General features: G+C 37.9%; 2 protein-coding genes across 4 annotated transcripts in view; both read right to left on the bottom strand.

Annotated features, from left to right (window-relative positions):
• Positions 1–8,832, bottom strand: part of LOC124427987 (protein vestigial) — a 52,910-nt gene extending 44,078 nt beyond the window's left edge. The window contains exon 1 of one of the 3 annotated variants that reach the window (XM_046971496.1): positions 7,243–8,832. In XM_046971496.1, coding sequence (XP_046827452.1) covers positions 7,243–7,431 — 189 coding nt within the window. In that variant the 5' untranslated portion in view covers positions 7,432–8,832. The remainder of the gene's footprint in view (positions 1–7,242) is intronic. The other 2 variants (XM_046971495.1, XM_046971497.1) reach the window with 2 other exon arrangements.
• A 2,411-nt stretch (positions 8,833–11,243) lies between these two features.
• Positions 11,244–18,032, bottom strand: part of LOC124428241 (HIV Tat-specific factor 1 homolog) — a 39,127-nt gene continuing 32,338 nt past the window's right edge. The window contains exons 5-7 of the mRNA XM_046972124.1: positions 15,263–15,449; positions 12,894–13,030; positions 11,244–12,470 (exon numbers count right to left, since the gene is read on the bottom strand). Of these exons, the coding sequence (XP_046828080.1) occupies positions 12,359–12,470; positions 12,894–13,030; positions 15,263–15,449 (436 nt within the window). The 3' untranslated portion in view covers positions 11,244–12,358. The remainder of the gene's footprint in view (positions 12,471–12,893; positions 13,031–15,262; positions 15,450–18,032) is intronic.

Here is an 18,032-nt window from a genome sequence, read left to right on the forward strand (position 1 = left end):
TTGCCGGTGTGTAGTTAAGGTATAATTACACGTTACTTCTACCACGATGAGGGCATATACTCTCTTAGGCGGTGTAATATCGACAAACACATACGCGCATGCGTCTTATATTTTTACGTACTCTCTTTGTCTCTGTCTGTGAAAGAGAGAAAGCCTTTTAAGCCCTGTAGTAAAAGAGAAGAAGGAGGAGAGTCCCTCCTCCTTTAATTTATGTAGGAACCTAGGAAACACGGAACGTAAAAAAAGGCCTCAACATGTGACGGCGCAAAAAGCAACCGGGACCGTTATAATTTATACGCTAAACGCCTTCTATCTGCACTCAGTGAACCGTTTTTACGCTCTCGTCCTGCGTTCTCCGCTATCGCGTCGGGCCACGTGTCGCCACGAGAGCCTCTCTCTCTCTCTCTCTCTCTCTCTCTCTCTCTCTCTTTCTTTCTTTCTTTCTCTCTTTCTTTTTATATTGGAATCAGAGTAGACCGTAGTTCTTGATTAGAAAGGATTGCAAGAAAGTAGTTACCAGAAATTGCATTAAAGATAAGTGATAAATAAGATATTAACATAATCAGTTTTTCACATGATTAAAAAGTGTTTCGAAACAACGATAATTGTTCATTCGATTACAAAAGACAGAAATGAGAACGTTAACATTCGAGCGATACTGCTACTTTAATCCTACCTCTTTCTCTTTCTTCGAATTACTCGATTTCTTCTTCGCAGTAAAGAAACCAAGAGTTATCTCCGATCGGCGAAAGAAAGAACGAGACTCGAATCAAATCGGCGAACGAGATCGTTGCGCGGCTCGTGTCGCGGAACAGCGTGGAACTTACATACGATCGGTCCTTTGCTTTCTCACAAAGTGGGAGAAAGAGAAAAAGAGAAAGAAGAGGAGATGAAGAAAAAGAGAGGATGAGAATGAGGATGAGGATGAGGACGAGAATGAGGATGAGGAAGAAGAGAAAGAGAAGGAGGAGGAGAAGGAGGTGGAGGATGCAGAAAGAGAAATAATAAGAGGTACCGCGACGAGAGAGAGCCGGTGCTTTAAGTCCGTCCAGATCCCGCCAGGACGATAACGGGAGGACACATCGCCACCTCGGCGCGACGATCGTAAAACTTGGTCAGGTAAAGGCGCGGTTCGTTTGAGACCTGCTGCGTCGAAGGACGGACAGGAGCTGCTTATAGGTTAGGTATTATAGTCAGGAAGAAGCTAACTCTGTTTCTCTGCGAGAGAAGTTTCTTCGGTTCATCTATCGGACTCATCGGAGTCTACTACTGTAAAGAGAGAGAGAGAGAGAGAGAGAGAGAGAGAGAGAGAGAGAGAGAGAGAGAGAGAGGGAGAGAGAGAGAGAGGGAGAGAGAGAGAGAGAGAAAGTCTCGTACCCTTCGGGGTGGTCCGAAGCAACATCGGTTCATTAATCGCTCGGATACTCCGGGAAAATGTGCTTTTACGAGCATGAGCAGGACCGCTTCTCGCTCAATACGTACAACCTTATCGTTCTTGAATAATCAGAGCTACCTTCGAATTAGGATGTTCCGATTCTTTCCTTTTGAAAAGAAGCATTAAAACGTGCTACCGAATGCTCATAAGCATTCACCGGCATATCCTTATTATCAGCAATTCCATTATTCTCTCGTAAGAACACAAAATTTAAACATTGAGTGTGACTCGACACCCATCGCAACATAAATCTCATAGAAAAGCAACTTTTCTTCTTGATTATTAATGATTTCTACTAATATTGTTGTTTATTTCCTTGCGAATTCGTAGGAATCAAGTTGAAACGAGTTCCAAGCTCACGGCAAAATAATCCCTATCTCGGTCTCTCTTCCTACTCTTCCTAGTTGACTCTCCCGCGAAACGAAGAGAAACCGGTAGGCTGGAGGGAAAAGTCCATGTTGTTCGTGGTAACACGATCGCTTTTTACCGCCATTATGACTTTTTATTGGCCACGGAAAGGCGCGGTGACATAATACGATACTGACTTTCAAAACGCTGGGGAAAGAAGAAAAGGTAGAGAAAGAGAAAAGGCTGCAAGGAGGAGTGGCCGTAGGAGAGCAACGGATTCTGCGCGAGTATGAGTGAGCCCTGACGAAGAAGAAGTGGAGCTACCGTAACGAGAGACAAGAGTGCTAATGAAGGATAGCTACCTTCTTACGGGCTTCGACCTGCACCTGTCCTCCCCCTTCCCCTACTCCAGCCTTCGACCTTCCCGTTGTTTTCTATCTCTCTTCCTCTTTCCTCTTTCATAATTTCTTCACCTTGTATATCCCAGAATTTATAATACCAATTTTCGAGATCCGGGCTAAGTTAAACCCTTAAAAAATATGTTTATGACTTTATTGCCACGAATTGCCAAGTACGAAATTCTTTCTCCTTGTTCACTTTATTAATTTAAAAAAAAAAAAAAAAAAAAAAAAAAAAAAAAAAAAAAAAAAAAAAGAAAAAAAAAAGAAAAAAAATGATGTTCTGGTACAATTTTAGTTTTGTTTCGATCGATCTTATAATTCTGATAGAAGTTTGATAATCCTCGTTAAAGGATAAAATCGTGAATTATTTACTTTCAGTAAATTTCTTTAATATCGAAAGCCATAACGACAATTTTTTAGATGTCCGTACGAGACCCCACGAGTTACCACAGTATAAACCTTTTGAAGGAGACACTAAAAATTCCTTTGTGAGTTTTCAATACATCCGGTCTGTCGCGCTCGGTTCTCCTTTCTGACACTAAAATGTCATTTATGACTTTATTGCCTTTTCTTCGAGACGTTTTTATTATGAACATCGTTCTCATTGACCGATTCGATTTCCTTCGACACAACGAATGTCATCCCTTTTTCTCCGCTCCTTTTTCTTTTTTTCTTCGACGGAAAGAAGGAAATATTCGGTCCATTACGAGACACTCAAAGAAAAATAAATTCTAAAGATCCATGATATACCACTCGGCTCATTAATGACAGCGCATGCTAAGGTATGGCGCCGGAAAAAAAAACAAAGTATAAATCATCCTTCTCAAAAGTCCATGTCGCATTTGAATCATTAGCTGGAAATACGATAGCAATGTTCCATCCTGTTAAATACTATAAATTACTGTTGTTTTACACGTGGATTTACATGCTTTAAATCCCGAAGAGAAAGGCATCGGGGCGTCCTGCTGCTATCTACCTTCGAGTTTCTCTCGTTAGCGATTAAACGAACGACAGATCGGAAGATTAAAAGATTAAAAGATGACAAAGATTGTATCGAAAATGATTATGACTAAACTATATATATATATGTACCTACTTATTCTCATTTAAAAAAGAAACAAATCAATTTCCAACGTTGACCAAGCACGTAAAGATATATGTATATTCCAAGTAAGTAAGGTCCGCGAACTCAGCTGAGCCTGCGCTCGAAGTTCTCGCATCTCTTCCGATCGTGAGATAACGGTGAGCAAAAGCGTAAAGCGCGCGCGATCGCGTACGCAAGGTCGATCTCGACGGGCGGACAGGTTTCTCGCAGGACGAGAGGGTATAACGGGTGGCGTACGAGTACGCAGGAGGATAAGGAAGAAGAGAAGAACGAAGAGAAGAGTAAAAAGAAATAGAAGAAGAGGAAAGAGGACGGAGAAGCAAGGTTTCCTAACCCGAAAGCCAGCGTCCTGTGATTCCAGAAGAGAGAAAGAGAACTCCGCTCGAACGCACACGCCTTGCGAGCGACGGCCGACACGAGTTTACTTTTATTTAAACGTTCCTTCCTTTTATTTAGGGCCTGACCCCCGAGAGACGCTCATTTTGCTCCTTTGCCCGGCGCTGACCGGTGTCCACCCGGTGCCGGCCCCTTGAATTAATAGCCCCGCGTTTTTCCTCGTGTTGGCTAATATACGCGCGTGCGCGCGAGCGCGCAGAAGAGCGAGCCCAAGCGCGTTAAAAATGCTTCGCTTCTGCCCGCCGTTTTCTCACGGCGCGCACCGAAACGCACCGACAGCGTGCTTTATTGCCGTCCCACAACCCTTCTCCTTTTCTCTCCATCTTTCTTCCTCTCTCTTTCACTATGCTGGTTCTTATAACTTACGAGAAAACTCAACCAGAGATGTAACAACAATTAACGTTACGGACTTTGATCTTTCTGTGATTTACCTTTCACCAATGATGAGAAAGGAAATAATTTTAATCGATTTAAATCTTACGTGAAATTTAATAGATTTGAAAGTATCCATATTAATCATGGCATATATAATACTATACTTTATTTTTATTTTTTAATGATCTTGCGCAAAAGATTAAGTCTAATAATTAATTAAGATGATTATCAAGTTATAATTCTGATCTCTGGTTTATTCGTCGATATCTAAGTCAGAGTTATCTGACATAAGTTTTCCTTGTAACATACACATGTTTTTAATAAATCAATTTTAATTTACGAGACTTTTACGATTATCAAGATTCTGAAAAACTTTTGATCTATCGAAACAATTAAAATTTTTTAAGGCTTCCAAGAGATATTAAAATTTTTTAAAAGATCATCTGTAAGGATTACAAATTGAACATTCATTATTATCTAAAATTCATAAGTTAAACATTTTTATTTATGCAATAAATAAAATGATATACGAAAATAATGTTTCTTCTTTCTCTTTTTATTTATCATTCCTTTTCTATTTTATTTCTTTGGTCCACGTCCAAATCTCCTTTCTTCCAGAGTGTATATCTTTTTTTTTTCTTCGACGCTCATTAACATATTCGTTGATTTATATACCTAGTGGTAAGTAGATTAAGATAAGGTGATAAATAGTTTAAGTGGTCCGTCGGCGCGATACTTCACAACACGAATTTATAGCGTATAGCGAAAAGGTGGTAAGACTCGAGTTATATCAGTTTGGAATGTTACGTTGAGCTTGTTCAGGATGGATCCAGTTACAGATAGTGATAGATCATGATTGAAATCGAAAGAAGTTAGGATAAATCTCAATATATCTAAGGAATAAATGATATCGGTATTTTATTGACAGAACATGTCATTTAATAAATTCGTGATAAATTGTGATAATTTTTATCGTCAAGGAAACATCTAATTAAAATTAGTTTCAAGTGAAAGATAATTTATATTTGATTATGTAAAGTTTTTTACAAGATCGGTAGACACGTTGCTCGTCTTTTCCGATCAGCCGAGATTCTCCAGTTTGCCGATTTCAAAAATCGATTATCCGTACATATTCCGACGATTATAAGTAAACGTATTAATGCGTCACGCCATGCTAACTCATGGAGTAATACAAGATAAGAATTTATCGTACCACTTAGACTTATCAATTGTAAGTGAAATTTAATGTTAAACCGATAAAACGCAGACCGACGCGCCTTTAAAGATGCCGTGCATTTCCGAATAACGAAGTATCGCCACAGTCCTTCTCTTCCTTTTTTTCTTTTTCCTCTTCTTCTTCTTTTTCTACTACTACACGAAAGAATCGGCCCTTCCTAAGAGTTATAAAACGAAGGAAGTACTGATAATGAAATTGGACCGATCTTTTCGTCATTTCGCCAAATAAAAATTCGAGAAGTTAGCATTATAATGAGAAGAGACATAAAAGAAAATCATTCTTGATAAGATCAAATAAAAATTTGTACGTTAAAAAAATGAAAAGAAATGTGTAAACTCTTTGCCACCAAGGTCGAGAAGAAAGCTTTCGAAATAGACGTCTTAACTGGTGAGGGGACTTAATATATGAAAAGAAAAAGCTAAGAGACAAGGAGATAAGGAGAGAACGAGAAGAGGAAAGAAAATGAGAAATAAAAAAGACGCGAAGACAGGAGTAACAGGCGAAACGGTACTCGACACCCTGTAGTGTATGGATGAGCGTACGGATGGGTGCACCAAAGGCTAGAAACACGCCTGACCTCCCAGCAGACAGATTAAAATGATGCAGAGGCTATCTACCCCTCCCGAGACTCTTGCTCCTCTCTTCTTCATTGCTCTGCCTAAACTATTTCAAGATTCTCCGAGTGAAACATCTTCTCGCCTCGCTTTTCTACCGTGTTTGTAAACACGGCTTGCCTTTACGGGACCATTCACTCGAGAAATTTGCCGAGCTTGATAACGAATGTATCAGCGTCAAGTTCGATGTGAAAAAAAGAAAAAAAAAAAAAAGACTAGAATGAACATTTGAGTAGTTTTAAAAGAAGATCGATATTTTTAGATGCACCTGTTTGTAATCTTTAGGATCACAAACGTCTTTGGCTGTGATATCGATAAATTACATTCTGTGAGTTAGTTAATATTAAGTCATTGAATAGATGCAACGTGTCATAAGCGAAGGGAATAACTCGCGTAACGAGATTCCTCGATTATTGTGCATCGCTGAATACTGATAGAGATGGATAAACTACGGATCGAGAAAATCATATGTGAAATTAAAAGTTGTAAATAAGTAGAATTGTTAAGACAAAAGTTGAAAATAAAATTTTCTAATACAAGAATATCTATCGTCTAAATTTTTCTTCTATTCTAATATTATAATATTATATGTTTTATATATTTTTAATATAATTATTAAATTATTATATGTTTACTGTTTACTGTAAAGAAGATAAATACAATTAAAAGATATTGGATATTATATACCAAGTGGTTACAGAATATCTAAACGATTCGCTTAGAAAACTTTAAAATCCACCGAGACACTTTAACGTCGACGCCTTTAGGCGTTACAATGCTGCTCCTAATCTCTTTAACGATGCTTTGTCTAAGCGCTCAAGCTTGTACTCTTAACGCGATACACGTTCCCCACGCGATACACTTTTGAATAATGATACCTGCCCATAACGATCGTTTAACATCTAAATTCTCGGCACGATTCGATTCCTTTCGCTCGTTAGCGTTAATTTGACATGCTGGAAATGCCGTTCTACTTTGAAAAATATGCTCTAATATCTAAAGATATACTATCTTCTGAACGTATAGAAGGATTTTTTGATTGCGTAGATACTTCTAATGCTAGTAAGTAAGATTATCAAAAAGAAAAAACAAAAAAAAAACAAAAAAAAAAAAAAAAGAAAAATAGATAGAACTCTTGGTGCATTTAACGTATTCTAATCTACTCAAGAATTTAATACTATAAAAAAAAAAAAAAAACAATTGATTTAATTCAATTCCTAAGCAAAACGTAATTCGTTCGAACATGTCATTAAAAAATTTACGAGATTCTTATGGGAAAACAAAAACAAAAGAAACTGTTATCATTGTGATAGAAAAGAAATGATGCTCACCCTGTCGTACTGATGCGTCGCCGTGGCGGAGGAAAACGGTTGAAAAGGTGCCGGCCTGGCCGGACTGTGATGGGCCGCATGAGGATTCGCATGCGGGGCCGCATGAGGGTGGGTCGGGTGCGGCGGCGGCGGTGCCCTCGAATAGAGGTAAGGATGATAATATTGATACATCACCTCGGAGCAGCTCATCACCCCGCCCGGGCTTGGCACCCCAGACCCGGCCTGCCGACTTGCGTACCCGAACGTCGCACCACCCGTTCTAATACCACCACCACTTGGCTCCTCCACTCTCTCTTGATCACCTTCCTCTTATTTTTTCTTCTTCTTTTTCCTCTCTTCTTTCTTTTTTTTTCTTTCTTTTTTCTTTTTTTTTTTTTTTTTTTTTTTTTTACGTCAAGTAAAAATTTCAATCTAAACGTGCCACGTGCACCCGACCACTTCTGTCTTTGAGACTTCTAGCTACCTAACTGAACGTCCAAATAATTTAGAACAACACGACAATTTGTTTGGATAATGAAAAGATATGCTCGCTCAACGCGATTACGATGATCGTCCGTCGGCAAGCGTTTTGACGGTCTATGACTTTCACTGGGACACTGCTATCGAAAACGCAACAGTTGGTATAGATGGTACATCATTAAAATTGCTTCTTATTACGGAAAAAGAAAAAACCTTGGCACAAATTTAAAAGCTGTCATGTTGACGAATCGAATAGCAGGCGATAAGAAAATTTCGATAGATTATCAAGGTCCTTGTAAAGCGCGGGAAGATAGATCCTCCTTCCTGACGTTTTTGACAGATATAAGAAACAAGGTTCGAAGATGACAAATCCACTCCTTTCAGCTTGTTCTCTTCCGTGTCAGGATTCTAGTATCGACGATAGATCAACATTGATCCGTCCTATTTTGTCCTACTTTTTAAACTCAAGAAACACGGAACTGTCTTGTCGATCCTGACACTCCCAACAAGCTGGCACCTTTAAATCGTTTTAAGAGACCTCGAAAATGATCACGTATACTCCGAGCATTATCACACTCACTTCTCACGTTCGTGCGTATCGCACGTCGATCGTTTCCTGTTATCAAGCGAGAAAGAGGTAGATAAAGATTACCAAAGAAACACGAACGAACGGAGCACGAAACACAGGAACGCGAGATCTGCACGAGTTCGACAGATAAAGATAGAGAAAGAGATAGAGAGAACGGAACGGCTGTCTCCAGATTACACCGCTGGTGTGTCTCTGATGGGCGAACACAGACTGAACCCCCCGAACCGACCGTTGGACACCCTCTCTCTCGTTCCCTAGACTCGTCCGCCGTCTTTTTCCAACTCCATGGACAGGCTCGTCTCTCTCTCTCTCTCTCTCTCTCTCTTTCTTTCTTTCTCTCGTTCCCCTCTCCCTTCTCGCCGCTCTAACTCTTTCTCTCACTCTTTCTTCCTTTTCCTCTCTGTCTTTTTCGTGGTCGTGCGTGGCACATCCTCCTCTCCTTCAGCTGGCTGGAGGGTCGGAAAGGTCTCTTTTCCCTTCTCTTCCCTTTTCGATCAGCCCCTTTCGGAAAAGAAGGGGTTACCGGGCAAAAGGAAACGCCTACTGGTAGTACCAAGCTCGGCCAATCAACGAGCGAGAATCAACCGTCCAATGAGGCATCGGTTGCCACTCCTACGTACCGTCGTCTCTGTATTGATCCCACAATGAACCCGGACTACCCAGCACGGTATTAAGAAGTTCCTACTCGGGTTGAATCCTCCTCCTACCCTTCGATACCCACACTCTAATCCTGTCTCTCTTTCTATTTGCCTCTGGTTTTCTCTTACTTCCTCTATCTTTCCATACCCACCAACTTTGCCTACCCTTCTCGTTTCGTCCGGCTTTAACCACGTTTTGAGTCGCCTTTTCCCAACAACCCCGTACCTTATCCACCTCTTCCTCTTTCTCCTACTCTTACAACTTCTCTCTCTCTTCTCCAACACTACCGGTGAACTCGGCAAGCCGCGCGCATAATGAGTCTTAATTAACAGTTTCGCGGTGTTTCGGGAAGCTTAATTTGCCTCAGCGAGAGAGCAGTGAAGGTTGCCTCAACAGGGAGATAAGGAAAAAGGAGATAAGAGGAAGAAACCAAAAGAGGGTAGGAAACTTCAACGAAGTCAGGCTGGTTAGGAATTTTCTTAACCTCCTCAGAAAATCAGGTTTTTCCTGTTGAGAAAATTGGAACGTGACTATGAATCTTCTGCCAAGTGAAAAATATTCTGACACCTTCAACTGACGATTCATTTAACAAGAAATGGGTCAAGTCACAAATACCATATTCATCCTTTGATAGACATAATTCAATTTTAAATTCGATCAAAACTAATACAAAAGATTCATCAGCCAAGTTTAATATTAGATTTTTATTCAATCTGGATTTTATTGAATACTAACTCTTAGTTACGTTTGATCTCAATCGAAATATAATAGATGGAATTATATGTTACTTAATACTTGATTCTTCGCGTTCACCACAGCGACATACCGAGCTATATAAGTGTTTGTAAGTATATCGTATTGTAATCGTTTACAAATATATCTAAATAAATAAAATTATTATATATTCGTATTATTCCTTTTTCCATTATAACCATAAAGGCTTTACTATTAAAATAAAAAAAAAAAAAAAAAAAAAAAATTGAAAGAAGTATAATTTTCGGAATAGAAAATTTGTCAATCAATAAATGGATCACAAAAAAATACATTTCATTACAAGTCTAAAACTATACTAAATTTACAATCACTGTTCCAGTTCACCTGAATCGAATAATCCTAAATGTTGAGATATATCGTCGTTCTAACGGCGACACACTTGACCGTGTCGAATAAAGAAGACTGTGGCTAATCCGATGTGTAATCTAGCAGGTCTCTATCTTTGGGGAGTGTCGGACAAATCCAATAAACCGTCGACGAGCGTGAAACGGGGTAAGACTTTTTATGCGAGTCGACCTTTACTCTACTCAATACGTTCAGCCTAACGTCGGATCAAACGCTTCATAGCGGGGTGGTAGTCATCCTGCACGTGGCCACTTCAACAATGGAGGACGTGCAACTCACCCCTACAACTACTCCTGTTAATAGTCGAGCATTAAATTTGTCAGTGATATTACCAAGTGGGGTGAAGCTTCTCGTTCTCTTTTCCTCCCTTCTTCGCATCATTGAAGGGACGAGACGCACGAAATATGCTTTCATTCTCACATTTCACGGAAGGATACCTCATGCAGACGAATAAACGATAGGACTATCAAGCGAAAGACTCGTAACGTGATCCCGTCGTACGAGAGTATTGATGCTTCGTGGCTTTCATTGTGTACAGACAGATTAAGAATAATCGATATGTGCTGCGTCAGATTTTTTTTCGCAATTGCATGATATAAAAATAATATTCCTCAATATAATGTGAATATGCAGTTTTTTAAAGGCAAAGAACATCCAATTACTTGTTTCAAGAAACGATGACATAATGAGTATTTCTCCATCATCCTTTGTAATTAGATTCTATGAATCGGTCGATTAGCAACAATTTGCGTCGTCGTAATTTACTTCCTAGCAAGAATCGGCTGTTTCTCATACGGGTGAAAACACAGATCTTTCAACATTGGGGTACTGTGGCGGAGAAAGAAAAGAAGAAGGGGAGAAAGAAGAAGGCCGTGGCGGCGACCGAAGAATCGCGTTTTTTGACAGATCGGCAGCAACCTCTCAGGAGAGAAGTCCCACGAACAGGGCACAACATAAGGATCGTGAGGAATGCCAAAATAGCAAATTAGGGAATTCCAGGAGATCTACCTTCTTCTTCTTTCTTTTTTGCTCTCTTTTTTTTTCTCTTTCAAGTCTTTTCACGACCGTTAACTTCAGCGCGAACATATTGTTTTTTAATTTTGTAATTTTCTCTTAACTTTGCAATCTGCACACTCTAAAATGAAGATGTCATAAAAATTCTACATCGTAATCCTCTAATAGTAAGGAGTTTAAATGAGAGCGACGCGTTAGAGCATTTTATTATTAATATTATCTAAAGACAAACAATATTATCATACAATTATAATCAAACTAATATAATAGATACATTATTCTTGGCCAATTTGTTTGCCAGATTTTTTGGCCAACAAATTATTAATCTAAATCTTTTCATACGACTGAACTGAAAATACGACGAGGAAAAAAAAATGCTTAAAATATTCCAAAACGAAGGGGAATGCGCTTTCTCGTCTCGAACGTTCGAATCGAACCTAGGTCAGTCACTTCGGTTCGTTCCGTATGATCTCTTCTCGTATGCCGAAGCACGCGAAACGTGTTTCGATCAAATTGCATCGCGTAATCCGAAGAACGTCAGTAATGTAACGCTTTACATTATCCTTCGACATTTTATAGATTGCGGGATAGAAGTGAACTGGGCGCAAAAGAGGGGAGAGAAAAGGATTGTTCACTTTTACACTCTCCGTATTAACAAACATATATATATATATATATAACTCAGCATAGCAGTTTTCTACGATCAAGAAATATCGTCGGTATTTCCGTAAGGAATGGCTTTATGTACTTTGTTAATACTAAATATAAGACAGGGCGCTCTTTAATATTTATATTACCATATATAAACCGAACACCATTCGATTTGCAATGATAATATATTTTGTACTTGCAATGCGTCGGCCATTGATGCAACAACGATGAAAGATTTAAGGAAGGATATGGTTCGAAAAATTTCATCGCTTTTTTTTTTTATCTGCAATCACTAACAATCTGGTCAACGACGTTGGTAATAATATAGCACGACGACTTGGATATGGTAAAACAACGGAAATTACAAGCGAATTGGAACGCAAAGGAAAGAAATGCTTACTGTAGTACGATCCGTGTAAGTAGATCAATATCTCGGGAAGTGACAAAAAATAAATATCAAAGTTACTTCGCTGTGTCTTTTTTGTCGACGACTCGAGTCCTTGACTAAAAATAATTGTCCGAACAAAATCGTTGCAATTTCATATATCATTCTATATCGTTTATACACCGCTTCTCTATTCCGAAGACTTCGCTTCGATTTTTTTGTTGTCGTCAACCTTTTCCTCCAACTTTTTCACCTCCAACTTAGCTTCTTCCACCTTCGTCGCCTCCTTTCTTCTCCTTTTCATCCTCTTGCTCCAAAAACTCGTCCCATTTGTCTAATCGCGCCTCGATCTCAGCATCCGTTTCGGTAATTCTGAGAGCAGATCATAGAATTTGCAAATATAATGCGATCAATTTACAAAAATAAATGTTTCTACTTCAGGATATTTGTGCGTGACTTGTGAGTTAATGAGAACAAAGCATTTCGAAATATCATATAAAGTTATGGATTAATTGAAAAATGAACGATACTTATTCCTGTAAGCGAATTTATGGGCATTCAGTAATCTTTTAAATTTGATTTAAAAACAAGATGTTATGTTATTAATGTGGAACACGTATTCTAAAATAAATATAATATGAAATTTTATATCGATCAATAATTTGCCGATTGTCGATAAAGTAAATCGTTTCGTATACTAGCCTGCTACTGTTAAAGTAAACATCTGCATTACCAACAGTCGAAAGTAAAATACCTACAGTTGATAAAGAAGAAATTTGCTGTTGATAAACTTACTTGTACTTAGTTTTGCCATCCCAAATTTCGGCTGATATTTTTCTTTGACTAAACCAACGTCCATTTAATAATTGAACGCAAGCCTGAGCCTCAGCAGGTTCACGAAAAGTTACTTGAGCAACTCCTTCGGGATGCCGCTACAATCACATACATGCATTTTAATTAATCGGAGTTAGTTCTATCGATTAGTATTATAAGTAAATTCTACAATTAATATATAACGAAGATATTTTCTGCAAGTGGTGCTTTCAACGGGAAATGCGTGAGAAGAATATGAAATGAACATTCTTAGTGCTATTCATGAGAAAATATTATCTTAGAATCCTAGTCCGACTTACCTAGCAATTGAAATATCTTAAGTGGAAACAGAAGCAATCATTAAGTGAGCGTGGTTTTCATTAAATGTACAGTGGTTATATCCTGACTTTATTATTAGGGAATTTTCACTAGTGTAATTTAGAAGTTTAAAATTGTACTTCAAAGAGACAACTACGAACAATTTAATGACTATTTTTTTTATTCTCTCGTCACGAAGAGGAAGTTATATTTCCTTATTATTCCGATGATTCTATCAAGTAAATCAATATATTGATTTTCAAATTGAATAACTCTCCAAATAATAAGCCAGACGCAAGAAATCGTACTTTAATTTGTTCATAATGTACCAGACACGACAATGAAATTATCAGGAAATCCTTCTTCGTGCAATCAAATGAAGACCTTTGCTTTTTTTTACGCTGTTCTTATTCCAAGTTCAACCTCGAGACGGTTCAAAAACGTCGCATCGAGCCAAGTTAAAAATCCGCCTCCTTGTCGCCGTCGGCCCTTGGTGATATTTTTTCGCTTCGCCTTGAACCGCAATTTATGGACCCTTCGGTTTCGAGCATTAATTTTACTGTTGGGAACACGCTCGACACGAACCTCTTTGTTCCTTTGTCGCCGTTCGGAAGTATACGCGACGTAGAAACCTATCGTCGTTGTGTCGTGTTTTGTCCCATCAAGCACGTTGTACTTCTCGGTCCATGTATGTACTTCATTTATTCATAACTGTAATCTTCTCGGAACGGTCAAAGACTTTACGATTAGGTCAAGAAATGTAGTATGATACTGAAACGCGACGGAATGAAAAATAAGGATTGAGTTAGAGAAGCAAAGGAAAAAAAAAAAAAAGAAATGTCGATTATTCACAGTCACGAAATAATTTCGGAGCACGTGTGGCTAACCAGCGAATTTGGAGAAAGCGAAACTGGTTCAGCGTGCTCACCGCAAGTAAATTGGTTGCAAAAGGCCGAAAGTTCTAAGGCGCGTCGTCGTCTCTTTTGAAGTCGGCGCTATTTTTCGCGCCGACCTCATGTACGAGAGACAACAGGGAGAGGAAAAAGACAGTAGGAAGAGGAGAAGAGAGAGAGAGGAAGGAATTCACTTTGACATTGAATAGATTCACGGTTGAGACTCGACGACTAGGGAGTGTCCCGCGGCGAATTTATGGGGTTATGTCCTTTCCCCATTCCATCTTCACCATCTCTTTCTCTAGCAAAGAATCGTTTATTTGTATCGTTCGCAAGGAGAATTTTCTATTATCCTCTTTGTGCTTTCTGCTTTCACGCAGCAGAGCACACCCTTGCCGAACCGACGAAAGTTTGATCGTTTCTAAGCGATCTGTTCTATTCTAAGTTCGTTCTTCTCTTTCGAACAGTAGTTCTGGCAACGAAGCATTCTCTCAAATCTGGGTCGTGTATACTTCCCTACTAAAATAGGAATCTTTCAATATTCGTTTCGTTCCCAATTAACATCGGTCGCTTTGGAAACATTTGCTCGTTGCGATTGCATCAAAATTCAATTAGCGGACTTTTTAATTACGAAATAATAAAAAAGAAAAATAAAGAAAAAAAAAAAAATAAAAAAAGAAAAAAAAATACAAAAATATCGCTTGATATTTCGTCGACGACGAAATACGTAACTGGCAACGCGCGCGTGGTTTTGCGTAAATGAAAAAAGCACTCACGATCGGTTTAAATTGATTAAACGCGAATATCATTTCGTCTATTTTATTTTTACGATCATGGAATTTTACGTCAAGCGCAGAGACAGAACAGCTGGAACAAAAATGTCATGCTAACCTTCCAGTGTGGATCCCATGACGCCGCTTGCGTAATGGCGTCGACTCATAAAGCACAATTTGAACTTAATGCATAATTTATCGCCCTCGAGTCATAAAGAAAAAATTCACCATGACGTACGTTAACATTAACTATGATGTTATAATCTGTTTTCTTTTTTTTTTTTTTTAGCGTGTCTGTTTTTCGGCTTTCATTTTATCTATTTTCATTCAATTTCCGATATAAATGAATTTCCATAAGTTTACTTACATCATATATGATGACTTTTCTAACGTCCCCACACTTTTGACATTCCTGTCGAATGTCTTGCTGGTACTCCAAAAGTAGAGCGACCTCCTGATCGAAGTCTTTTGGTGAGAAAAGATTTTTTATTATCACAATCCTCTCGCACTTTAATGGTTCACCCGGCAAACGATCTGGCCTCCAATCGAATAATCTGTAATGTAAATGCACGCATATTTAGAGACTATTATAATTAATATGTTGATTATAGGATTCGATATCTTCTCCTAAGGTGACCCATATTCAGATAGTTATATATGCTAATAACGAACGGGAGGCTTCCAAATACCACAGTGTGCTCGAGGGAACAACATAATTCGTGAACGTCGTATCTTTGCATTACAACTGCGAAGAGGAGTACTAAGCTGCATGCATATACGTGATAAACGCACACAACGTAATACACACGTATGGTACACGAGAACACGTTTCACAAGGGAGGTCTTGTACAATGCTTCGCGTACAAGATCGAAGGCAGTATATTCGGAAACATTAAACTAGGAGAAAGAGAGAGAGTGGGGGAGGGAGAAAGAGAGAGTAAGAGAGAGAGAAAGAGTGAGAGAGAGAGAGAAAGGCCAGTGTAGATCCATGCACGTATATCACATATGAAAATTTATGTTTCCTACACTTAGACTCTACTTTGGTCTCGGAAACTAAAATCCTTGCGAATACGCAAACCACGTAAAAGGAAATAATTTTGAAGACTAAACCATAAATGGGTTCACAAATTTTCTTTTACCATCTTTCTATTTTTCTTCGTTTATTTTAACTTAATATCTATAAACGATGTTTACGAACATCTTTCTTTTTTAGAACAAAACAACATGTTATTTATTCAAACATTTATAAATCTTCAAATTTGACAGGATAAATGTTTTAGTATGTATCTACATATATTCTAACGAGTAATAAATGTTTGTCATAAGCACAACTTGACGTCTTCTAAATTGTAAAGTAAAACACCGATTGTCTTTCGCTTACTGTTTTTGCCAATAAGAGTCACTGAGAGAGCAAGAACGCGATGAAAACGTAGTAAAAGTACGCTAGGAAGTATTCGTGTCTCGTACAAAGGCGTGAATAAGTGACTACCAAGAAATAGAATGATTTTACGCCCTCGTTGAGTTTAATAAAGCATACTGTTTATCGAAAGAGACGCGAGAAAGAAAGTACGATCCTTAGGAGACCTTGAATAAATACATCAAATATTTTATACTTAACGTCACACGGTATAATGATTGTACTATTTGTTGACGTAATAGTAGCGTTCAGAAAACATTGTATATAATCTAGTAAGGAAATCTCATTGGTGAAGAAATCTGACACGATCGATTTAAAAATTCATAATCGACATCTATGACAAAACGAGATAGGGATTTTATCGTGATACTTTTTCGATCGATTATATTTAGGAAAAATATTGTAAATCCATAGATTCCTATATCTTACATAAGATACATATCCCACGATAGAACTCCCGTACACTGACTAACGAGACGCAACAATTTATAGCATCGTGTGTGGCATTTTCTTTCCAGTTGCTGCAAGCAAAATGTTTAAACGTTCATTTCCTAGGAACCCGCAAATAAAACTTAAATGTTAGGAAAATACAGCTGGCATCCGTATCAATTATATTTCATGTTTCTCAAAGATCTTTTTTTTTTTATTTTCACGAAATCTTCATATACCATTGATTCCCAATATCGACTTCAATGGCACCATTTTTATTTCATTATATCAATATTGACATCGTCGAGAGAGGCGAAAGTCAAATGGTATAAATGAGCCGTGAGGTCGAAAATCAATTAATGGCTCATCGACCAACGCATTCGCGAGTAAGCCCCTTTCCCCTTTCAATCGTCGAGTTTCATTAGCGGGAAGAATTATCGAACGGATATTAATATTCAGAGATTGCTGTTACAGTCTCTATGAATATAAAAGCTATCACATCGTCGTCATCATCGTCGTTGTCGTTTCGACATGCACCGTCTTATACGAAGGTAGTAATCAAAGTATTATTTTTCATTTACAAACGTACGATAAATTAGCCCTGCTAAATACTTTTATTTGCACTTTACGAATATCGATTATGATGATCCAAACATTATCAATTATTTCTATATATCAATCTTCTAAGGACTACTACTTTAATAAAAATTTTTCTTCTTTCACGCATTTAAAATCGTTTCGATAAATCACATACTTAGGATATTTTATAGCAATATATTCGCAAATTATTTATAATGTCCGAGTATGATGGTTGGGTATTGATAAAATTAATTACCATTAATTGGATGCCGAGTTATTTTCATGGATGGCCTAAGTTATTGGATTCATTGTAAATGCTTATACAGTATGAGATATGATATTTATAAAAATAAAAAAAAAAAGAAATAATTGGTAAGATATAAAATATAATATATATCATAAGTATAAATGAAATGAAAAAGACATAATTGATATCTTAAAGATAATAAGATTACGTTTCTTTGTAAAAATCCTCGCGATCCATCGATGGCTCGCAATATGAAAATTGCATTCTACATGATAATTATATTATGATCGATTGATAATGTTCTGAAGCATTTCACGTTTTATTTTAAATAAAATAATCACTGCAGTCTGTATGATAAGTTCTCTATGGAAAGAAACCGGTGGCCCTTGCGGCGCTCAATGTGTTAAGAAAATTAATTTCTGATCATCAAGACTTTTTTTTTATCTCTTATGATGAATCTTATCA

This window comes from Vespa crabro, chromosome 11 (genome assembly GCF_910589235.1).
Source record: "Vespa crabro chromosome 11, iyVesCrab1.2, whole genome shotgun sequence".
Lineage (NCBI taxonomy): Eukaryota > Metazoa > Arthropoda > Insecta > Hymenoptera > Vespidae > Vespa > Vespa crabro.